The sequence below is a fragment of the Podarcis liolepis genome (genome assembly GCF_965112155.1).
Source record: "Podarcis liolepis genome assembly, chromosome: Z".
NCBI classification, from domain to species: Eukaryota; Metazoa; Chordata; class Lepidosauria; order Squamata; family Lacertidae; genus Podarcis; species Podarcis liolepis.
The window spans coordinates 27,020,549-27,045,038 of record NC_139570.1 but is presented as its reverse complement, the minus strand read 5'-3'; the positions used below and the strand labels follow the sequence as shown (position 1 = coordinate 27,045,038).

The following is a 24,490-nucleotide window of genomic DNA, read 5'->3' as shown; positions in this document are numbered from 1 at the left end:
GGGAAGTCTTGTTTGCCTCTAGGACGCCCTTTTATGATGCCACACATACATGGAGGCTGCTAGCACATCACATGGATTGATGGCATCATTAATTTACATCACTGCATTGCAATATGTGACAATAGTGGCCCAGAGAGTACAATACGCTGAGCTCTTTCTATATAGTACTTTTGAATGGCTATTCAGGACTTCATTACAGAGCATAGGGGACTCACTTCAGAAGTCACTGGGTTTCAGAATCCAACCTGAAGCCTAGCATAATCTGAACTCAAAGCTGGGAGTCTACCAAAGAAATCAGCATCAACAGTAGATGAAGCCTAAATCTATTAGGGAAAATGGCAGCAAATAAAATGCATTCAAGTGTGCTATATCTTTTCCAGGCTTTACAAATTTTTATTTCCAATAAAACAATACACTCTTGGCAAAAGTTAATAGAAGGCTATATATTTGGGGGGGAAGACCACAAATTTTAAAAGTCAAAAGAGGAAAAGAGATGGGGGTATCCCCAATATTCATTTAACATCATGAGGCAAACCAATTAAGACAAATTCTGCTATTAGTAAAGAAAGAAGATGTTAAAGTGTGGGGTGTGAATGATAGTCAAGATGTATTCCTGGTAGTGGCATGTTTTTTACTTAATAAAAAACCTTAAGGATGTAGAATTGGGTTCAAAGCCTTTCATAAAAACGAGTTACAATTTTGCAGTCTAGATGGAAGCATCCAGTTTCAATTAAGACCTTGCTTACTTCCATTGGCATCATCCACTGTTCTATAATAACAGAACCCAGAATTTTTTTTAATGGTTAATAAAGGTATATTATAGAATTAAGAATTTCTGCAATAATAATGAGTAAGAGTACTCTTGGTTTGAGCTTAGGTGAGTTAGTTCCTTTATAGTAAAATATATTATTAAACAGCAAGTAAAAAGAGAATTGCAACCATTCAAAAACCTGATATTGGCACATAATTTCAATGCCAAAGGATGTATGACCCCAATTTATAAAATATTAACAAAATGAATTTATAAAATATTAACAAAATGAGGCACAGGTGATCTAACGGAATGATAAAAATGTAGGCGAAATGTAGGTTTTGATACTGATCCCATAAAATGGAAAAGAAAATGCAGCAGGGGGCATATGAAATCAATTTCAGCAAGAATTCACGAAATGACCCTTATGATCAATTTTAGGTTCCACTGGTGATAATCCCCAACCTCTCCCCCAAATGAATGCATATTTACAATTATGGAGGGAATGTCATTCAGTGGAAGTTTTTCATGAAATTCCTAGAAATTAATTTAATATTTTTTAAAATAAACAAACAAGAATTTACACCAACCCTATCTTTAACATTATTGGGGATATGGGATGGGCCAAATCAAAATAGTTTGGAAAAAGAAATGAATTTATATTTTTTGTATGCTGCCAGGATGATTATCAAAAAATAAATAAATAGGAATACTTAGAGATTAAATAAGGATTTATGGTATAGTCAAACCAGGCCCATAGCTATTGCTGAATATTAACTCAGAAATTAAGGGCAAGCAAAAAGATTCATTTTCAACTATATAGCAAGAATTTATTTTATATATAAACGTTGAGAACAATGTTCAAATGCCTTTTTGAAATATGCTACTATCTTGAATTCTTAGAAACGTTTCAGCTTAAACTGAACTCTGAAAAAAGAACGTGAGGACAACATCTCAATATTTATGAACAAAGGAAATCTTTTTTAAAAGGACTTGTTACCATCCAAATCAACAATTATTTTTTCCAGGAATTGTGAATGCAACCAACATTTGGGGGGGGAGGGTTAATTTTGATTTTCATGCAATTGTATTGTTTTCTCCTTAGTTTTATTTTAATGTTATTGCACTATGTTTCTGATTAAATAAATAAAAAATGCAAAAATCCCAACCCTAGCAGCATGTGAAACAGGATGGGTAAACAAAAATGGTGTTTTAATATACTGTCCCTTTAATAGCTATTCTTGACATCTCTGTAGCAACAGAAAAGAACATTTTTCCAATGTTTACATTTTTCCAATGTTTACAAACATTTTTTCCAATGTTTGGTCCCCAAAAAGGATGCACTCTCACTTGTTCCTAAATCAGACTCTTTCTAGGCTACAAAAGGGCTAATAATAGATCCCATTATATCAGGGGTGGGGAATCGGTGGCCCTCCAGATGTTGTTGGATGCCAGCTGCCAGAAGCCCCAGCAAGCATGCCCAATGGTTAGGGATGATGGGAGTTGTAGTTCAGCAACATCTGGAGGGCCACATACTTCCCCCCCATGACATCTAAGGACTAGAAATGTGAAAAGCATCTGAAAGATTCACACTTTAAAAAAAATACTGCACAAATGTAAAGCAAACAGACATTTATAATTCTACATTTATGCTGAATAGCCTTTTATATAAATCACTGGACTGTGCATGGGCAGTGTAAGCCCAAATGTTAATATTCACATAGTCTAGTTAAATTGCTTGCTTTGTAGCTGACGTTACCAAGAACAACAAAAGTTATCTCTTCACTGTGTTAAAATAATCAGACACTTGTCCGTGCCAGAGAATTAATTTGGCCATCGTGGCATCACCACTCTGAATAAACGTCTCGATGCTGACTCAGTCTTGTCTGTTGATAGTTCAGAAGGGGATGCTTTTCTTTTCTTCATTTTGCATCACTCAGATGGTAGCCACCAGGGCTCTTCATGTGTGTGCCATAATCAAGCACAGTAGAAGACCACAAACCACCAGTGCAGAAGACACTAGGTCCAAACCCTGATATCTGCAGATAAAAGATGGGCATGGAACCTTCTCACCCATAAGGCTGTACTCCCTTCCGGGCAACTTTCCTGGGACTGCATGCCAGACAAAACAGGCAGAATAATAGAGCCTCTTACGTTTGTACAGTAAGCTACATTTCTTCATCTACCAACCAGGAAAGCAAGCAAGCAAGCAAGCGGCATTCTTATAGATCAGGGGCAGGTTCCAGTCAGGCAAAAGCACTCAAGGAGTGCACAGATCAAGGCTGGCGAGGGTTCAGCCTGGGGTCAAGAGTCCTGTAGGCTGGACAGAGGGGGCCATGTTTGGCCTGCAGATGGGAGATTCTTCACCCCCTAAATTAAAAGTGAACAAGGAAAAGGCCTTTCTCTGTTGGGGACCCTGCTTGTCACAGGCTGTCAGTCACAATTCTGGGCTAAGGAAGCAAATAGTCTAACCTGAAAATAAGAGCCTGGCGGTTGGTCCATCTAAGGCCAGCACTCTGTTCTCACAGTGTCCAACCAGATGCCCAGCAGAAGCCCACAAGGAGAACTTGAGCACTACAGCACTCTCCCCACTTGCAGTTCCCAGCAACAGGTATTCACAGGCATACTGCCTACAACAGTGGAGGGGGACAATAGCCACCCAGTGAAAAGCAACTTCCTATGTCTCTGCAGGAGCACAAAAAGTCTTGCAGAAGTTTCAGCTTCTTTTCAGCAAGTGCCTACTTCCTTAACATTGCAAACATAAAAATGTTTTTCTTTGTGTGGGTGATACTTGCTAAAGCATTGGATGCCAAAATAGTGGTCAAATAGTATTTCTCTAAGCCAGAAGGCAAGCCTGTGTACAGGCTCCTTGGCCCTCCCCATGATTAGCAAAAATGGGGTGCATTGTCCAAATAGTAAAAATTGCAAATAATAGCACAGTCGAATGCAAGTTTGCATGAACAGATAAGATAATTGATCAGTGTTTCCAGGTAGTGCAGAATACTGATTCCCTTAACACATACCCCTGATTATAACTGGAAGAGAAATGGGTGAGTAAAGACACACTTCCCATAAAATCAGACATACACAGTTTTGTCCACTTAAAGACTCTTCAGCTCTAGAAACTAGCATAAAGGCTTGATACAAAATTAGTGGAGGAATGGAATGAAACATGGAATGGAAAACGAAGATGTTTTAGCAAGCTGAGTAGAAAAATCATTCAGTTTGTTTTTCTAAAACATTAAGCATGTTATCACTGATTGGATAAAAGCCTTTGTTTTCTCTGTACCAGGTGTTCTTCATCCTGAGGGTGGTACAGGTTCTACTTGTGCGTAGGAGTCCAAATGGTGGGATGACCAACATGTCACAAACTGTAGCACCATTGCCTCTTAATAACTTCCTATAAAGCAGAAAATCAAAAGATGAAAATAAAGTCCAAAATGAAACAGTTGTGCTTAACATCATGATAAATAGAAACAAAAGCTAAAGTCAGGCTTGTAATTTTGCACTCGGATGGATGCTGGTCACATTTATGGTTCTACTGAAAAATGGGGCATGGTTGGGGTCTGGTTGGATCACAAACTTCCTTGGCAGGCTTTCATTCGTCTTGCTTCCTCTTGGGCTTCTTTGGATTCCGAGAGCGGCTTTTGGCTTTGCAGAGAGGGCAGATTGGTGCATTCCGATGGATCTGCTGATGGCATGACAAGCAAGCCTGAAATACAATAAAATCATCCCATTAGGAATGTGGTTTTTCCCTGGAAAGCCAGGGTGAGCAGCTTCTTCACCTTGATGGTTCCAGACACAGCCTGGCCAAGTTTCCTCAGAAGTCAACAAACTCTTACCAGCTGTGAGAAACTCTCTCATAATACTAGAACTCAAGAGCCACCTGATAAAAACAACTGGCAGCAGGAGGTTACAGGACAGATGAAAGAAAGACTTCCTCATCACACAAAGCACAATCACTTGCAAGAAACATCCCTTAAGTTTATTCTAAGATGGCCCCGGACCATGTCTAAGCTTGCAAAAATAAACAAGGCTGGAGAGAGTGTGGTAACATGGGCTCATATTTCCATATACAGTGGGGGCATGAGGTAGCACAAGCATTCTGGCATAAGGTACAGTGGTACCTCAGGTTAAGAACTTAATTCATTCTGGAGGTCTGTTCTTAACCTGAAACTGTTCTTAACCTGAAGAACCACTTTAGCTAATGGGGCCTCCTGCTGCTGCTGCACCACTGGAGCACGATTTCTGTTCTCATCCTGAAGCAAAGTTCTTAACTCGAGGTAATATTTCTGGGTTAGCAGAGTCTGTAACCTGAAGCATATGTAACCTGAAGTGTATGTAACCTGAGGTACCACTGTATTTGAAGCAATAGCCAACCTGTAGAGCCAGACGCAACACTTGTGCTGTGTTCTCTTAACATTAATATTAGAAATCTCTTCAGCAAAAGGAATTAGTATGTCTTTTATTAACTGCAGCCCAGCTTGAAATTGCGCAACATTGGTCATGGAAAGAGGGGATCCCTTCTTACAACTGGATCAATAATTTATGGGAAGTGCTTTTCTCAGACCATCTCATGAGACATAGAAGAGCAGTGAAAGGGGTTACAAAAATGGATAATTCTGGTGAACTGAATTTTTTTTTTTCATTTGTGAATAAAGGGGAAATTTCCCCCTCCCACATCTCAAGAGGGCATGTGGAGAGGAAATGCTGACTAATGACCTAGAGTTTTATACTTAGAATTTATTCTGTGAACTGATGCATGATCCATGATTTATGTGAATGAACTGTATATCAGGAATTGTGCTCCAAAATTTCTGGAGGGTGAAGGGTGCCACAATGTGTTGTTTTGCTGCTGGATTGCCTGACCACCAGTGACCCAAAAGGTGTGTCCTTACCTTCATGGGTGGGGGTTGCTGTCTGAATGTTGCTGTCTGTCTGGTGTCCTGTTTCCTGGCCACCTGTAGCTGTTGAGCAGCAGCTGCAGCCGCAGCCAAAGATTCTGGGATAGGAGGTTCCTGTGGTTCTGTTTGCCATTCAGCTTTCTGCTTTTCGAAGTAGCTAAATAAAGAAGAAAAACTAATACAGGCTATGCAGAATCGCTGCCACTCTGATTCTTTCGGGGAGCTTACATTAGCCTTCATTGACCTGGTGCACTCCAGATGTTTTTGACCACAATTCCCATCAGCCCCAGCTAGCACAGCTGATGGGAGCTGTAGTCTGAAACATCTGGAGGGCACAAGGCTGGGGCAGACCTTGGGGCAGACATCCAGTAGTGTTTTCCTTGTGTTCTTATGCTGCCACTCACTGACAGACACTGGGAAACAAGACAAGCCTCATCTGCGATACACATTTAAAGCAGTTTTATAACAGTTTAAACAGGCACAGCTTCCCCCAAAGAATGCTGGGAACTGTAGTTTGTTAAGAACAATGAGAGTTGTTAAGAGACACACACATACACACTTCCTCTCCCAGAGATGCAATTCCTAGAGTGGTTTGACATTCAATCACTCTTCCCAGGGAACTCTGGGAGTTACAGCACTGGGGGGTAGGATAGAGAGTCTAAAAACTCTCAGTCCCCTTAACAAACTACAGCTCCCAGGATTCTTTGGGGGGAGCCATGACATTTCAAAGTTGTATGATACTGCTTTAAATGTATAGGGCAGTTGAGGCCAAAGATGACTCTTCCAAAATATTATGGGGAATATTCAACTTCTGGGAGTAGTCAACTCAGAGCTGCCATTTTGAACACCTGCCATGTGTCAGGTGTCATGTTCCATCCTGAGTACTTGTTCCTAAAGTTTTTGAACTACTATCTTCAAAATATATCATGTGAAGTATAAAGTGTACGGTTCAAGTATTGAATAGATTGCTTCTCCTTTCATCCCTACAGGTGCTTGCCTATATCTTTGATATCAGTAGGAAGACTCTTGATGTTAGAATGCTGGATGGAAATCTCTCTATCAAAGTGAGGTGTCAGCTAACAAAGAACAGTGTATCCCATTTGTGATAGATTTCCATCCAACATCTCCAAACTAACACCTGGCAATCAGAGAAAGCTACTCATAGTTGGCAAACTCTAAACTGCTTGTGATCAGCAAGCTTCCCAATCTATGCAAAGTATTAGTGAGAGCTGTACTTAAGCCATCTATCTGCACTCCTGGATCTCCTCCTTGTCATTCCATCACCTGTGTGTGTCTCCTTCAGACAGCTACTTTCAAAAGCAGCAGGATGGCTAGAACATACTGCATCAAACAGGACATCACCTGCAGATCCTGGGTAATTCAATCCATAGCATCGAATGCAGAACTGCAATATGTCATATCCAATATATAGGTAAAACTACACCCGACCTACACGGACATTTTAGAAACCACAAATAAGCAATTTTTACACACACGTAGAGCAACCTGTGACTCAGGGTGGTCCAACTTTCCATACCAAATGGGCCGCAAGAGTATTTAGGGGAAGTGAAGCCCTCTCGCTGCCTTCCCAAACCCCGCTAAGTGAGGTGCTGAGGTTTGGGAAGAATGCTCAAGGCTCTGGCAGGGTCTTCAATCCCTCCCACCTCCTTGCCAAGGCTAGGGAAGTGCTAACTGGGCTTTGGGAAGGTGGTGTGAGGGCTGCAAGGGAGTGGGTGTCAAATGTTGCTAAGGGCCACGAAAAGGCCCCAAGGGCTGCATATTGGACCACTTTGCTGTTACTAAACACTTCAGTTCTGAGAAGCACAGACAGACAGACTGCTCAATAATTGCTTTAGAGATGTCAGCAGATCCAATAGCGTTGCAAAAAGGGAGAACTTCTGCATGCACATCCTGGACACATTAACACAACATGACCTCAACCATCACTAGGCTTCAGCGAAGGAGGGTCTTCTGAGCATTCCATTCTCAAAGCTCTATAATTGCTGGCTTGGGAATAGTATCATTTTTGTCATAGTAATTGATGAATGCAGAAGCCAAAATGTTTTGCTATAAGAATTTACAATTTCTGTTTTAAAGCCTTAGAGAACAATAAACAACACCTCCAAAAGCATGATCCTCAAGTAAAGAGAGATCGAAAGGGCCTTCAGAATACTGGACATAGTCCATCACGGCACCCTGCATACACATCCCCTCTTCATTGTGCTTGAGATGCTGTTTGCCTCTCAGGACCTGAAAGCAGGTGCCTAAGCTTTTAACAAGCAAGGGACGCGGGTGGCGCTGTGGGTCAAACCACAGAGCCTAGGACTTGCCGATCAGAAGGTCAGCGGTTCAAATCCCCGCAATGGGGTGAGCTCCTGTTGCTCGGTCCCTGCTCCTGCCAACCTAGCAGTTCTAAAGCACATCAAGGTGCAAGTAGATCAATAGATACCACTCCAGCGGGAAGGTAAACAGCATTTCTGTGCGCTGCTCTGGTTCGCCAGAAGCAGCTTAGTCATGCTGGCCACATGACCCAGAAGCTGTAAGCCAGCTCCCTCGGCCAATAAAGCGAGATGAGCGCCGCAACCCCAGAGTTGGCCACGACTGGACCTAATGGTCAGGGCTCCCTTTACCTTTAAGCTTTTAACAAGTAATGTGTCAGCTTACTCAAGGGAGAGCTTCTCTTCCTCCTCACACAAATCTGGCAGCCTCTGCAAGCCCAGAGTCATCCTCAAGGCATCCACATGCTCCTTCAGAGGCTTGTACTCCTCATGCAAACGGCGGGTAGACTCCAAGAGCTTATTGAGGTCGTTCTCCGACTGCTTGATTGTGTTCTCCATCTGGAGAAGGAACAAGGCAGCATTCATTAGGTTTGTCCAGCCCTGCCTGAAATGCAGCTGCAACAAAAGCACCAGGGGGCCCACACAATGTTGAGGTTTTTACATTCAGGTGAATATTTAAAAGAGACCAATGAAACTGTGATAAAGAGAGTCATCTGGGATACGGAAAGTCCATGCTAGATTCTGCAGGAGAGCAGAAACAGCACAGGTTGTGGGAACAGAAGCTGGAGTCAATGCCCTGAGAACCTCAGTTTTAAAAAATCAAGTTTCTAGGTCTTATGGTTGTGAAGAGATGTTTGTGGACCGCTGCAGTATCAGGAACCAGAGAGGTGGCTGAATAAGATTCCCTGTACAAATTCATTTCCTGTTTATTCCTGTTTCCCCTTCTTCTGTCACTTTCCCAGTGCTGAGCTATCCTCTCATAGTGACTACATAAAATACATTGATGGTGCCATAAAATATTAACAATAAGATTCGTATTGGGCAGGATTCTAGACCTTTCTCTCTCACTCACTCTTTGTCCCTCTCTCTGCTTCCCCCCCCTCCCACCCACATCAAGCATTGTAGCAAGATCATAAATAATGAACATAACATTTTCTTTTTCTACCACCTTTTTGCACAGTGACAGAAAGTTCAATAGCTGAATGTTTTGTTCACATAAAAGTTGCTCTGAGTTCCCTTCTGCCTAGCCTGTCAGGGGGGAAAGTGAAATAACAAATCTTGGACAGACAACATTTTTTGCAACCAGGTCTGGGAAGCAAATGAATTCAGCACACATTTCTGAGGAGTAGCATCTAAGAGGGAAAGCACAACATTAGTAGTAGATAAGCCTTCACACTCTGCCAGGTTACTCAGGAGTACACCCAACAAATGCAAAAGTCTTGCCTACTCCCAGGTAAGTATGCATAAGATTGCAACTCGAATGATCATGAAAACTCATTACCACCATGCCTGGCTGTCACTTACAACATTGATGTCAGCATGGATGAGTCTCAGTTCCTCCACATGAGCCATTTTCTCCTGCAGCAGGAGGTCCATCTCCTGTTTGTATTCCTTGAGGTGCCTTTCCTCAGATTCCAGAGCCTCGAATTCAGCCTTCAAGCGGGCCTTGATCTTCTCCATTTGCAAAGTCTTGTTTCTGGGGAAGGGGGGAGGGGATACACACAGGCACAAATGCACAGAAAATATCAAAGTAAAGCTGAGGTGGCATTTCCTGTTTGCCAAGAGGCATTTAAATCATTCCAACCACAGTCATAAATGTCAGGTGATGAGGCTGAGCTCCAAAGAAAGTGGGTTTTGGCAGCAGGGACATAGAATGGCCATGCTTTGAAGCTTTGGCTATGTTCAAATCTGGGCATCATAAGCCGAGAGATGCACAACCGTCACACATGCAGCCCCTTTGCTCCTGTGTCATTCCTTGCTTCATACAAAACAACCCCCAAATCTACAGTCAACCATCGCTTCCTGTTACACCCAACTGGGAAACAATGGTTAACCGTTTCTAATCAAGCCTGGATATGAAGGGTTAAAGTTGGCTTTAAAATCTTGACTTGTTCTGAAGCCATAGTTTCCTGGTTCTAACACTACAGGTTATGGTTAGCTGCCACTTCCTAGCTTTTCCACTTGCTCATTTTTAAATAATAAAATTTAAAGGGCAGATGCCACATACGTAGCTGCCATTTTTGGCTTCAAATGCAATTTGGCAATTTTTGACCAGTCAGCTGACTGGCATGTCAAATGTACAATCAACATATCTAACTGGCACATGGTTCATTTCTTGCTTAACAGATTACTTAATGCAAGGTATTTGGGCAGAACTCAGTGACTTAGCGGGGGGGGGGGAGTACTGGTGCTTCTAGTATCAGAGGCAGTATTCCTCTGAGTACCAGTTTTAGGGGAACATGAATGGGAGAGTGCTATTGTGCTGATATCCTTATGAGCTTCCTATAGGCATCTTGTTGGCCACTGTGGGGAAAAAATGCTGGACTAGCTGGGCATTTGGAATAACAGGGCTTTACTTATGAGCATTAAAGGGATGCGAGTGGCGCTGTGGGTTAAACCACAGAGCCTAGGACTTGCTGATCAGAAGGTTGGCGGTTCGAATCCCTGCAATGGGGTGAGCTCCTGTTCCAGCTCCTGCCAACCTAGTAGTTTGAAAGAACATCAAAGTGCAAGTAGACAAATAGGTACCACTCCAGCAGGAAGGTAAACGGTGTTTCCGTGCGCTGCTCTGGTTTGCCAGAAGCGGCTTAGTCATGCTGGCCACATGACCTGGAAGCTGTCTGCGGACAAACACCGGCTCCCTTGGCCTATAGAGCGAGATGAGCGCCGCAACCCCAGAGTCGGTCACGACTGGACCTAATGGTCAGGGGTCCCTTTACCTTTACTGTACCTTACTTATGAGCATAGGAAGTTGCCTATACCGAGTTGGGACCATCTAGCTCAGAGCTGTCTGCACTGACTGGCAGTGGCTCTCCACTTTTATAAACAGGAATCTTCACCAGCCCTGCCTGGAAATGCCAGGGATTGAACCTGGGACTTTCTGTATGTAAAGCAGGTGCTTCACCACTTAGCTATAGCCCTACCCTGTTGGATCTCAGTCCCCAGCACCACCACATCTAAGGCAGCCAACTCTTCTTTGTAGCCTCTGCCTGGCGAAACCTGCTCCATACACCTTAACTTCTAGATTGCCATTTTCTGCACTGCTTCTGTTGCCCCTCTCTTTCCCATTACAGCACATCATTAGCACCTAGGCTTCAACAACAGGAGAAAATGGAGTCGTATCATATCTTTTGCCACCTAGCTCTGCATGGGCCTCCTCAGCTGCAGTGGAAATGATCAGAGAGATGCCGTCCCTGTTCTCATTACGGCCTCACCTGCAGCCTACAATGCCGTAACGGCTCTGCCACCAGCTCTGTCGCCCCCTTCTCTCAAGCCTCATGCACTCACACTTCCAAGAACACATTGAACAAAAGAGCACACTTTTGCACACACTTTTCCTGGTCTCCTCAGCACATTTTGCCACAGCTCAGAACAAATGGGAGGATGAAGACTTGCAGCGATGCCATCTTTTTGTTCAGAATGGAACACGTAGCACAGTGGCAGAAGGAGAGAAAACCCTGAGCTCAGTGACAAAATGACTGGTTTCTCTTCAGAAGAGTCCAAAGTTCAATTTATTGCATCATCTCCACCAACACCTTCACACAGGAGGGCAGGAGTCTACATGAGACATTTTTTTTTTTGGGGGGGGGGGAATTCCTGCCATTCAGAGTAGACCATATTTCCTTAAGTAGGTTACATGTCTGACTCAGTATAAGCCAGCCCTATATATTCAGAGGGTTCATCTCTTTGGGGGAAATAGTGCTCTTTACAATGATAGAAGAAATGAAAAAAGAGAGAAAAGTTTAGGCTACCTCTAGCACAACTAGGATGTCAGAGAAGGAATTAAGGTACAACAGAGCATCATAACTAAGAGAGAAGGAAACCTGGGAAGGGGGGAGCTTTCAGTCAAGTCACTGTTGTTAGAAATTGAATAAAATAATAACAATTTGCCATTAATTTATCAGTTTTGATTTTCCCCTATGCCCTTCTCTGTTCCTGGGTCAACTTTTCATTCAAGGCTACTTGTAATGCCCTGTGTTATCCCTACAAGCAAATCTGTAACCAGTGGGTTATAATAACCTACCCTTAAATAAGGAGAGGAGAGCTTTAGACATTAAAAGCCAGAATAGTCTTCAAAATAATAATAATGAAAAAGCTATAGAACGATCAGTATCTCCTCCTTCATCCATCAATCTAATACACACACTCCTCTTGGAAATCATGTCTCAAAACTCACTCCTATGGTGTTTCACTTTTATTTTGGGCATTCATGTGCTGGCTGTATGACTAGATTCACTGGGTATTTTGGATTAGAAACCCAAAGCACAATTCAAATTTGACACAATGAAAACACTGAAGTTAATTATAGAACAATAAAATCCATCTGAAATCATAAACACAACAGCATTTTTTTTAATCCAGCATGAGGGAGGCGTGGTGTCAGAATCTAACCCACCAGACAAATGTGCCTACTGTAAATAAAAGGTACAGAGTGCCTCCAGACTGTCAATTTTTTGTGTGAGGGATTTATGCAGTTAAATTGGATTAAAGAGATCTGCCACCGTAGCACAACAAAGAAATGGTCTTTCTGCAGGTTGAAAAGTGATGGGAAAATGCACTGGGAAGAGTGGGGTGAATAGGAGAAAATCTTACAGTATATGTACACAACAAGGAAATCAGGATGAAATCTCAATAAACAAGACCCCTGGAGGAGTTCCTTGGAATCACAAAAATGGCCTCACATGGCACCTTAAAAGGCAAGTGTCTGGGGAGCGCTAACCACCTGTCTCACTTTGTTAGAGGCTGAGGACAGGAGACCCTGGAAGACCCTGTAAAACAGACTTTTGTTTTTTCATGGTCTGATGACTAGATACAAATAAACTAATTGGATCTCTGTAGAACAGAGGCAGCTATCCATAAGTTGTAGACAACAACATAATCAGCACTGGCCAGCACAGGTAATATTTATGAATTATGGGAGTTGTAGTCCAAAACTGGGAGGGCACCACGTTGGCTACCCCTGTACAGAAGATCTCAAGATCCAAACATGTATGCATTGGAGAAAGCAATCCTTCAAGGAGCCTGGCCCAAACTGCTCAGGATTTTATAGGTTAATACAAGAGAGCTAGAGCAACAGCACTAGAACATCTTCCTTGCATACAAAAAGCCAGAAGTTCAACCCCTGGCATCTTCAGGTAGGGCTTGGAGAGACTCCCTGCCTGAAATCCTGGGGATTTCAGTGTTGGCAACTGTGTTGGCATTCTGGTCTGATTCAGTATGAGGCAGCTTCCTATGGTCCATTTCAAAATGTGACTCTGCCTTCACAAAAAGACTTAGACAAGGTAAATGAAACAATAAGAGCATGATGTTCATATTATATGAAACACCACCTTAAAAGTGAAAGAGGAATGGTGCTTTGCAAACTACACATGTCCCAGTAACATGCACTACTGTCCACTTTATAAAAATGTAAAAGGTTCAATTGCATGGAAGGGTGGGCATTCCCAGCTCATTGTGTGTGTGTGTGTGTGTGTGTGTGTGTGTGTGTGTGTGTTGGAGGGAGGCTTTAGAAAACTGCAGCAGCTGTGCTCAGTCCATTATTCCTTTCTTTTGTGTGTCTCCAATGTGCAATCTACTCCCTTAATAATCAGGGGAGTTGATCCCCCTGCAAATATGAGAAAGGAAAGAAAACTGACTATGCTTTGCATCCCTATATTTACCAAGGCCCTTCTCTTTTCCATAGGAGAAGGGAAACACAGTGTGTGTCTAGAATGACACTATTTTCTGGTGAGATTCAGTCACATACAGGCAAATTGCATGGGTTGTGAAATTAAAGTTGATTTGGGACTCCTGCACAACAAAACCGCTTCCTCCCCCAAATCAAACTTTTTTGCACTGGAATGTGTGGGACAGGCACAATGTCAAATAACCTCTCTGTAAACAAATCAGAATAAATGCTCAATAAATACCTGGTGTCTAAACCTCCCTGCAAACTTGTGCAAACAAATCAGGATGAATGTTCAACAAACAGGTCATCTGGAAGGTTATCTGTGTTAGGCAGATAAAAACTTGTAATGAAGATTTCCCCAATACAAATTCTGCCTCATCCTCTCTTGGCAAGGATATACCCAAATTCACCTGTCTTCTACCTTGACTATTTCCAAAAGTGTTTCAGTTTAGGAGGAATAACATCTTCAACTTAGAAATCTATCTTCCAACTTTGTTCATCGTCAAAGCTCCTCATCCATCAAAACTGCTTTATGTTGCTAAAAAAATTACTGTTTCCAATACCCAGTTACAAGGGAGCAAGCTTTATTGAGCCCAGTGGGACTTCTTCCTGAGTAAGCATGCACAGCATCAGGCTTATTAATTTGTTTCCTGAGGCATCCTTCCATAAAGAATGTAGCAAGGCAGACTTTAACACAGAACAGCTTTTGACAACCAGGTGCCCTCCAGATGTTATTGGACTACAACTCTCACTCGCTATGCTGGCTGAGGCTGGTGGGAGTTATAGTTTAACATCTGGAGGGGACTAGGTTCGTGGAGGCTGATACAAAGCAAGTATAATGATAATAATGGACGATTTTCTGCAAATGTATGGTCCATAATTCCGCTGTGCGTATTTTATGTGCATTCATCATAAGTCAGTCTGGGGCTGCTTCCCCCTCCCCCCCGTCTGTTGCTCTCAAAAGAAGCTCTATTTAAAATCCAATGGACCTTTTGTGTGACATTTACAGTAGCTACTTTTACACTAGCATAAATTAGCCACTCTTTCACAGTGGAAAAGGAAAACGGGCGCGAGGAGAAATTAAGCTGCAATCCGACGCACGCATTTTCCTGGAAGTAAACCACGACAGACACAGAAGGGCTGCATTCGGAGTAAACATGCGTGGAATCGGGCTGTATATCACCATCCTTTCTAAAAACGGCACACAAACAACGAAAGCCTTACCTGATCTCTTTGATGCTTTCAAGTTTGCACATGATTTCCTGTTCATCAGCCATGCTTTCTCATTCGCGATTTTAACCTCCCGTGGAAATGACCAAAATAATAGCAGGCAAAGAGGAGGGAGAAAGGAAAATCCAATACAATAGACACAATGTAGCCGCCCCGACCGTGCTTCTGAGCGCAAAGACTGCGGTAGGGGAGAGCGAGACCTCTCGGGACTTCGAGTTCAGATTGTAATAGCGGTCCAGGCTCACTTAGGCGGCCAAGACTACAAGGCCCACAATGCAAAGCGCGGAGCTACTGCTCTCTTTCTTCCGGCAACCTCTCTTTGCATTTGTCACAGCTAATTATGTCCAGTAGTCATTAGGAGTGCAAATGAGTGAGATGCGTTTTCCTAGAGTGTTTTTTGTTTTTTTTAGTGGAGATTGGAGAGTGGAGATTATGGATCTTTCCATTTAATTCACCAAATGAATTAAAAACTACAACCTCTATTTGACAAAATTTGGATAAAATGCCATATAAAAATTACATAGTTACTTTGTGCTATATATAGTCAATAGACGATAGAATAGAGAGTAATGTATATTGTACGAAAGGGGAGCAAGTTGCACAAAGCTATGTGTGTATGTGTGTAAGAGAGAGTATTGTTTTGTGTGAGGTTTGTGCAACATAGACAGCCCCCCTTTGTGAAATACAGTCATACCTCGGGTTAAATATGCTTCAGGTTGAGCATTTTCGGGTTACCCTCTACGGCGACCCGGAAGTAACGGAACTCATTACTTCTGAGTTTCGCCGCTCACGCATGTGCAGACGCTCAAAAGGACGTCACACACATGCGCAGAAGTGGCGAATCGCGACCCGCGCAAACGTGCAGTCGCGGGCTGCATTCCACTCAGGATGTGAACAGGGCTGCAGAACGGATCCCGTTCCCATCCAGAGGTACCACTGTATAAACTAATGATTCCAATCACTTTGAAGGATATCTGTACGTTTTGTTCCGTAACTTTCATTCTCAAAGAGTTACGGACTTACTTTTTAAAATGAAAGCTGTAGGTTTGGGGGCTGCTGCTCACTGTGGGCTCTGTACATTCATACCCCCATTCTCACCTCTTGGCAGCCCTGCTCAACACGCCCTTTCCTTGTCCTTACTGAACCAAAGCAATGGGTGTTTTGCTCCCTTCCCCCCACTCTCTCGCTCTTCAGCCTCTGCCTCCTTTTGGGAAAGAAAAAAAGGGGCTCCTGCCTCCTTCACAATTTGTGGTTCTTGCCTCCATCAACTATCGGTTCACACAAAGCATTCGCTTTCAGTTGTTCCTTTTTATGATAAAATGCACCACGTATTAATGTAGTGCAGCAGATTATTCTACTCCAAGACAGAGGGAATTAAGGTAAAAGCCCATCACCCTAGTGGTGTAGAGGCCTGTAACTGTAGCTGTGAACAGAAAGAGATGGAACGATTAACATTTTTGCATCAGGACTTCCAATAAGGCAACACTGTCACCTTTTATTCATCTCACAATATCATGTCACATTCTTTTAAAAAGCTAGCTGCACATACATATGTGGGAGAAATATTGATTCAATGACCCTACCTAATCCATAGTCTCTGAAACAATATGCAAACTGAAAAACAGAAACCCCTTGAAATTCACCCTGTTCTGAATTTTGCATTGCAATTCTGCAGCCAAATAATGTATTCAAAAGGGCATATACTGGAGTTAATTGTGCATTAAAAATACATATATTAGTGAACATAACACACAATAGCCATGCTGCCTGGGGCTGATGGGAATTGTAGCCCAAAACATTTAGAGGACACTAAGTCAGGACCATAGGAAGCTACCTTGATGGTAAGAGCTGTTTGACAGTGGAGCAGACTTCCACAAGAGGTGGTGGACTCTTCTTCCTTGGAAGTTTTTAAGCAGAGGTTGGATGACCATCTGTCATGGATGCTTTAGCTGAGATTCCTGCATTGCAGGGGGTCTCTTCCAGCTCTACACTATGATTCTGTTATTCTACAACAACAACAGCAGCAACAGCAGCAGCAGCAGCAGCAACAACAACAACCAGATCTATTGTGAGATTAAATATTCTGCTGCCTTTTCTGAGGAAACTGTTATGGCCCCCGTAATTCATTCTGGAGGTCCGTTCTTAACCTGTAACTGTTCTTAACCTGAGGTACCACTTTAGCTAATGGGGCCTCCCACTGCCGCCATGCCGCCATCGTGCAATTTCTGTTCTCATCCTGAAGCAAAGTTCTTAACCTGAGGTACTATTTCTGGGTTAGCGGAGTCTGTAACCTGAAGCGTCCGTAACCTGAGGTACCACTGTAATATAATCCTTGGTTTCAGGAGAACACTTTAAAAACCCAGGTCAGCTTAGGGCTATATGTTTGGAGGATTCAGGATCCTTTGATGTGTGATTTAATTAGAGAAATTAAATGTGATTGCTTTGAGGGGGTTGAGGGACATTAGCTGCAGTGGGCCAGTGAGTCTCCTCTGGTTGCTAAGACACTGAGGGAACGAGAGCTGGCAGGTTGAGGAGATGAGGAGGGAGAGGAAATTAAGATTCCACAGAGAATGCACAAAACATGAGCAATGGCAAGGGGCTTATCCATCTTCAACAACAACATCAACAAAACTCATTTTTTCTTTGTTATTTTTATTTTAGCCCAAGGTAACATTTTCAAGCTGCATTTATTTCTTCATAGGTTTATTCAGTTCCCCATCACATCAATGAATGCAATATGAGTCAGACTGCAATCCATAGCCCACTTAAACCATCAACATCCCTGACCACTGGTCCTGCTAGCTAGGGATAATGGGTATTGTAGTCCAAAAGCAGCTGGAGACCCAAGTTTGGGAAATATCAATATAGAAAATACTGTTAGATGGCAAGTTAAAAATGGTTTACTTACAAACCCTTCAAAGGTCAGATTCACGTGCTTTTCCATACAGCAATTATAAAACACAGGCAGGAAAATTTATGTTCCAGTGTGGTGAGTGCTTCTAAATTATTTGTTTAGAATCACAAAGATGGCTTGTTCAAGCCACACATTCTGAACTTGGAGCAACTAGCTCAGAACTCCTTACTGGTAGGATTGACATGGTGGAATGGAAGAGAACAAAGGCTCGCTAACCTTCCCTTCCAAGGTGAGGTGGAGTGACCTAGCTAAGCCTGGCAGGACAGCTTACTGTATGGTCTTAACCCAATGATTCTCAAACTTCTTTCTCTGGCCCACATGTTCAGAATAAAAATTTCCTTGCGCCAAACCGAATGTTTTTATTGATTAGAAATTCAATGGAAAACAAAAAGAAATAAACTCCTAGCAGTGCTTGATTTTGAAAAGATCTCTATCCATCTTCCTGGAGTTCAGCCAGAACTCACCGGGACTCAGTTCCGGCACCTCTCAGGTGGGTGCCCCATTCTAAGAGAATGAGAGGGGTTCATGGTGAGTTCCAGCACCTCTTTTTCTAAAAAAAAAGAAAAAAAAGCACTGCATTCTGCAATATAAATAAATAAATACTACTTTGATACCATACTATGCTACACTGAAATGTTTAAATGTCCTTGAATCTTTCTGCTAAACTTGCCATCCTCTACACACTACTGTGGTACAGCACACCCTTTGAGAACCACTGCCTTAAGCCTTTCAGGCATTAATTAGACTTAAGCATTTTGGTTATATGAGGCTGATTATCCCATACGGGGGTGGGTGGAAGTTGTAATCCAGTAAGGTCTGGAGGGCCACTGGTTTGCTATCCACATTGTAGATAACTTCAATAGCTAGATACATTTTTTTAAAAAAATCAGCATTGCTGGTGGCTATTGACCTAGGCACATCCCACATGTTTGTAGAAGCCTTTTAAAGCAGCAGTGTGGCTCATGAAGATGAGATTTGCAAGTGGCTAAGAGGGAACACAGAAAGAAACTCCCAATGGATGTTATTTGCTTTGGGTGGGTGGTGTGGGAACTGATGATGCTTTGCAGACTAACAGCATCAGGATGTTTGCCATCCTGCTCATGCTCAGTAGATATATTTGTGAATACAGCAAACCGTGTACATGCAGAATGATGGGCTTGTCAGTGATCTCTCTCTCTCTCAAATAACATTTAAGAAAACAATTAATAAATATGAAGTCATTGAGACATACTTTCCATAAAGGTTAAAGGAGAATCATGAAATAGCTGACTCACTTTAATTTTAAAGGGCAAATCAATACGGGATAAGAGAGAAATAAAATGAGTCACTATAAAATTCATTTAATAAACTGGGGGGAGGGCGGCTAGCAGAGTTTGGATCATATCAATAAGTCCAGCTGGCTTTCTGGCAGTGACGCCTTGTGCCTCAATTTTCTTATTTATTTATTTGTACATCTGTTTCATCTGATTTCAGTAGAACCCTTGCTTCATTCTATAAACTGCTCTGGGATCTATGATTGAGCAGTAAGACAACACAAAAATGAAACTACCTATGTATATATATGGGGTGTACAGGGGACGTGTAGCACCTCTGTTGGGGGACAGGTCATGCTCCTTTGGGGGTAGTTTGTACACCTTTGGTCTCCACCCTGCTCTCAGCTCTCATCTGTGGCTCCTAGAAGCTGTCACCATGCGACCGTGGTCACACCCTGGGAATGGCTTCGACTGACCAGCTAAGACAGGTAAGGGTAGCAGATGAGGCTCAAGCCCTTGGTGAGGTTCTGGCGGCTTGAGTGAATGAAACCAATAATGGGTCCAACAGTTTCTGATTGTGCTGTAGAGGGAAATGAGGGGCAAATGGGGCACATCAACCTGGGAAGTTAGCCCATCTAGGAGAAGGAAAACTCTGATCCTAAACCTCTGTTGAGAAAGGCTTCAGAAGTAAATCCTGAGGAAAAATCTGTACTTGCTGTCTTGCAGGACATCTTCAGGAGAAGAAAAGGCTAAGCAGTAAACTCTACACAAATCCAGAGTGGAGTTGGATGGGTGACTTATACACCTCTGTCTGGCAACTCTTGCAGCCAAGCTGTATTGTTCTACTTTCCTTTGGACCAACCACAGCAGTGAGATCAAGAGGGGAGTCTTGTTAACTGGGCAGCCCAGGACCTCCATGCACACTACCCAGGCTCGCCCCCCATGAAAGAGGTCACTTCAGTGCTGCTAATGCAGCAAACACAATGTGGGAGCCAGAAGTTATGAGTTACTGTTCTGTACAGACAAAGAAGGTGCTGTGGTTCTCCAGTGGCTTGACATCACACCCAGGAGCACACTCCATTATCTTTCAGGACGTGTGGAGGCCAGCAACAACTGTGTCTGACAGTGAGGGCAGAACATAGCCATAGTTGTTAGCATCCACTGATAGCAGAGATACCTTGTTTGTTTATATTTCATAAAATTGTAAAAAACAAACAAAACCCCAACCCTCAAAGTGGTTTACAAAGAGAATGAAACAATAAAATTCTTAGTAACCGTCACAAGGAACTATTTAAACATTAAAGAAATCAGCACCAAACTACAAACAGATTAAAACACACACCAGCATTTGACACATCTGGGTGGGCTTGCCTGAACAACGTTTTTAGCAGAACAAAGTGAAAAAATGCATGTTTGATGTCAATAGGTAAGGAATTCCAAAGTGTAGCTGCCATATCTCCCCAGACCCTGTGATCATCACCTGAGGCCTTTCTTTGTGTGCCTCATCCACAAGAGGTCTAGAGAGTGGCAACATGAGAGAATGGACTTTTATGCAGTGGTTTCCCACTTGTGAGATGGGAACCTCCCACAGGGAGGTTCATTTGTTGCCTTCAACCCATATATTTAGATGCCAGGCAAAAATATTCCTGTTTTCCCAGGCCTTCAGCTATTTAAACAATCCATGAACTTTTAAACTGGGGTGGGGGTACTGTTTTTGCCTAATACTATGTTATGTATTTTTGTATTTTTATATTGTAAACCACCCTGTGATGAAGGGTGATATAGAAATTTAATAAATAATAACAACAATAGATCATGTTACTAGAAATGTGGAACAGGTATCCTGCAGCACCTCTATCAATGCCAATTCTGTTGACTGAAGTGGCTGAGTGGGTGCATTATGCCGGGAAGATGGCCTCATAGGCAAACCTGTCCTAAGTTGTTAACGGCTTCTTATAGACGGACACCTTGAACTTAGCCCGGTTGCGAACCGGCGGCCAGCGAAGACCTCCGAGCACAAGCTGACAGGGTCAGCAATTGTGCTGCAGCATCCTGCACCAACAGCAGCTCGCTCCTCTCTACTCCTCCTCCGCCGTCCCAGCCACCCATTGAGCGCACTGCAGCAGCCCAGTCCTGAAGCAAGCAGCCCCCTTGCTAACCTCCTAGGCAGCGCACGCCGGAATCGCGCACGGGCCAGCGGCAGCTTAGCGGGTGCCCGCGCCTGCGCAGACGGCGCGATAGCATCTTCTCGGCCAAGCCGAATCCGCCGCCGCCTCTTTCTCAGGAGCGGGAGGGGCCCGGGCGCGGTTGCTAAGAGACGGCGCCCGAGCGGCCTTTCTGAGGAGCAGCCTCAGCAGTAGCCGCGAAGAAGCGGCGGCGGCGGAGGCCAGGCCAGGCTGGGCCGGCTCCTCCACCTCCTGCTCCGTCCGGGGGCCGCCTCCTCGTCCGGGAAGGACGCCCCCGCCCCATCCCTCATGCTGTGGGCGCCGCGGGGCGGGAGCGGCCGCGGCGGGGCCCCCCAAGCAGAGACGCCGCCGCTGCGCCCAGGAAGAGACCGGTGAGGAGGGCGGAGGCTCTGTGCGGCAAAGCGGCCTCCGGGACAGGTGGGTACCCGGCGCCTGCCAGCCTCACCTTCGGGAGGAGTGGGGTGGGGAAAGGTCGTCGCCTCCCCTCCCTCCCCCTCGCCCGCGGTAGACCCGGGAGGGGGGCGTCGAGGCTTCCTCGTAGCTTGGGAGAGCTTCCCGTTGCAGGGGCAGTGTACCTGCCTGCCTGCCCACATGCAGCACTTGGGGTTTCAAAAGAGCATTTCCCTTTTGAGGGGCTAGGGAGCTTGTCCGCGCTTATTTAGGGTTTTGTGTGCTTGTGCGTGTTAAGATATCGTAATCGTTGCTCATTTATTTCTGTTCCGTTAGTCCGCAACTTGGCAAAAAAGCACACCAAACCAAGCAAACCCCAAAAAGGAAGAAACAGAAGGGTAGGCGCCTGGGGGGAAAAACTTTGGTAAGCCCCCACACCATTGAATCCAATTTGTTTTGACTATACAGTACATGATTTTAGCGTTAAGCACGATCTCTGGAATTTAAACCGCCCCCCCTCAAGTTGCAGGCTTACTGTGTTTTTTTTAATATATTTATGATGGTAAGGTCTCTTACCTTCTGCCATACACCCCCAACACTCTTTAAATTTTGTTGTTCAGTATTTATTTATTTTAAAAAATTGTGCACCACTCAATTTTTAACCCCCCCTCAAAGTGGTTTACAAAAACATGAAATTGTAAAATCAAGAAAGATTCAGAACCCCACTTTAAAATATGCAAACGTTAAAATACCAAATTACCTCAACTTTCTAAGCATCTGGGTAGGCTTGTCTAAACAAGAATATTTTTAACAGGCGCCGAAAATAGTACAGTGAAGGCGGCTGCTTGATTTCAACAGGCAGGGAGTTCCAAAGTGTGGGTGCCACCACACTAAACAATCAAGTTCTTACAAATGTAGAGTAGGTATTATGTGGCACCTGTAATAGTGCCAATTTTTTATATATTGATTTTATTTAATTAGCATATATTTTATTGCTAACCACCCTGTGAATTTTTACATGGAAATGTTGGGTTATATGTTTAAGTAAATTCTTAGGTGCAGAATAGAGGTCTGTCCTCAGCTTGCAAGCTGGAAATATGTATGGAAAGCTGGTTAGGGCGTAAAAGATTAAAGCAAATAACTCAGCAGGACCCTCTAGGGTTAGATATAGTATACTGCTGGGTGCTGCTGGGAATTTGAAATAACTTAAAAACAATAATTAGCAATTGTAAGGTATTATTTGTTGTATTTTATTTAAGGTGCTTTCACACCATTCTTCAGCCATAACCCCTGCTGCCATTTCTGCTTCCAAATGTCAGTCATAACTGTTCATGCTTTCATTCTGAACAGACACAGCACAAAAGGAAGCAGGATTGGGAGGGAAGAGGAAAAGGAAAAATCAGGCGCTGTTTCTTGTTTACAGAGTTATTGACATGACTAACTGGCATGGGGAGATTTTAGTGAGGTGGGTGAATGCCATGTGTTTCTGGGGCAGATTACTGGGTGGAAATTGCAGGAAAGCATATTTTTGCAGAACATTAGGAGAAACAAACTATGGTAAGAGTTGTTCAGCAATGGAATATATTATCTCAGGACTCTTTTTTTGCTGAAGCTAGATGCCAATCTATCAGGGATGCTGTGGTTGCATTCTGCATTGAGTAGAAGGTTGAACTACATCCGTATTCTTGAACCTTGTGTCTCCAGTTGTTGCTGCTCTGCATCATTCCCATCCATTTTTTGCTAGTGTTCAGGAATGATGGCAGGTGTAGTTCAACAACTAAGGCTGTTGTAGACTAAGATCTAAGGCTGAAGAACACTGGATTAGATTACTTTAGAGGGTGCTGGTCATGGACTATAACAATAAAGATTGGATTTTATTACTTCCAAGGTTCCTTCCAACTATGATAATTATGTGGGGATAAGTCTAAGTTCACCTATTGGCTTTTGTAGCTATTTGGAATCTAGGTTCATAGGTAATATTTTTCTAAACACTGGAGCAGTGGAGGAGCAGTGGACTGATCTAACCATGCCTTCAGTAGTCCCAAAAGCATCTGTCTAGCCTCTGGAAAATGGGGTGTGGTTTAGATGGGCTTTTGGCTTGATCCTTCAGCTGATGCAATGGTGAAAATGAATGATATCCACTTATTGCTGCATGCAAAATCTATAGAAAGAACAAGGAAGGTTATTTTATAGGAGTTGTTTCTCTGCATGCTACAGGACATAGACTCATTAGAAATCTTAAAGGGGTATCAAATTATTTAAGAAGCTCAAAGTAGACCATGAAGAATTCCAAAAGGATTATCTCAAGAACGGATGAATGGGCATCAAAATGGCATATAAGATACAACATAAGATTGTGCAAAGTGATTGACCTTGGGACACAACCCCCTGCCCTGAAATGTGTCCTTTCATTTATTCACTCTATCCCTAGAGAAGAGATCTTTGAGCTGTGGTTGGGCGCTTACTGTAAACCACAAATCTGTGTGGTCTGTTACTGAAAAAGGTGAGTTCTTTATTAGGAATTGTTAGGGAAGAAACTGAAAACAAAATGGATAGTATCACAATGCCTTTATAAAACTTACATTTAAAATACTTTGTACAGGTCACCACATCTCAAACTGGACAGCAAAGAACTGAAATTATCAAATGATTCAGGTTTGAACAGGTTCATCAAAAAGAAAGACAAGCATTTGGAA

The 24,490-nt window shown here is 43.2% G+C and overlaps 2 protein-coding genes across 5 annotated transcripts in view; one reads left to right on the top strand and one right to left on the bottom strand.

The window, feature by feature from the left end:
• Window positions 1-370: 370 nt before the first annotated feature.
• ZC4H2 (zinc finger C4H2-type containing) lies at window positions 371-15,307 on the bottom strand. Its single transcript, XM_083485441.1, has 5 exons — window positions 15,046-15,307; window positions 9,459-9,630; window positions 8,320-8,492; window positions 5,650-5,812; window positions 371-4,463 (listed from the first exon to the last, which is right to left on the bottom strand). The coding sequence occupies exons 1-5, from the start codon at window positions 15,096-15,098 to the stop codon at window positions 4,350-4,352; spliced, it is 675 nt and encodes a 224-aa protein (XP_083341567.1). The 5' UTR covers window positions 15,099-15,307; the 3' UTR covers window positions 371-4,349.
• Window positions 15,308-21,347: 6,040 nt separating this feature from the next.
• ZC3H12B (zinc finger CCCH-type containing 12B) overlaps window positions 21,348-24,490 on the top strand; it is a 31,322-nt gene continuing 28,179 nt past the window's right edge. Inside the window, exons 1-2 of one of the 4 annotated variants that reach the window (XM_083485065.1) lie at window positions 21,540-21,821; window positions 24,226-24,297. The gene's annotated coding sequence lies outside the window, so the exon portion shown is untranslated. Of the gene's footprint in view, window positions 21,822-22,200; window positions 22,219-22,608; window positions 22,714-24,225; window positions 24,298-24,490 lie in introns of those variants that run through there. The other 3 variants (XM_083485066.1, XM_083485067.1, XM_083485064.1) reach the window with 3 other exon arrangements.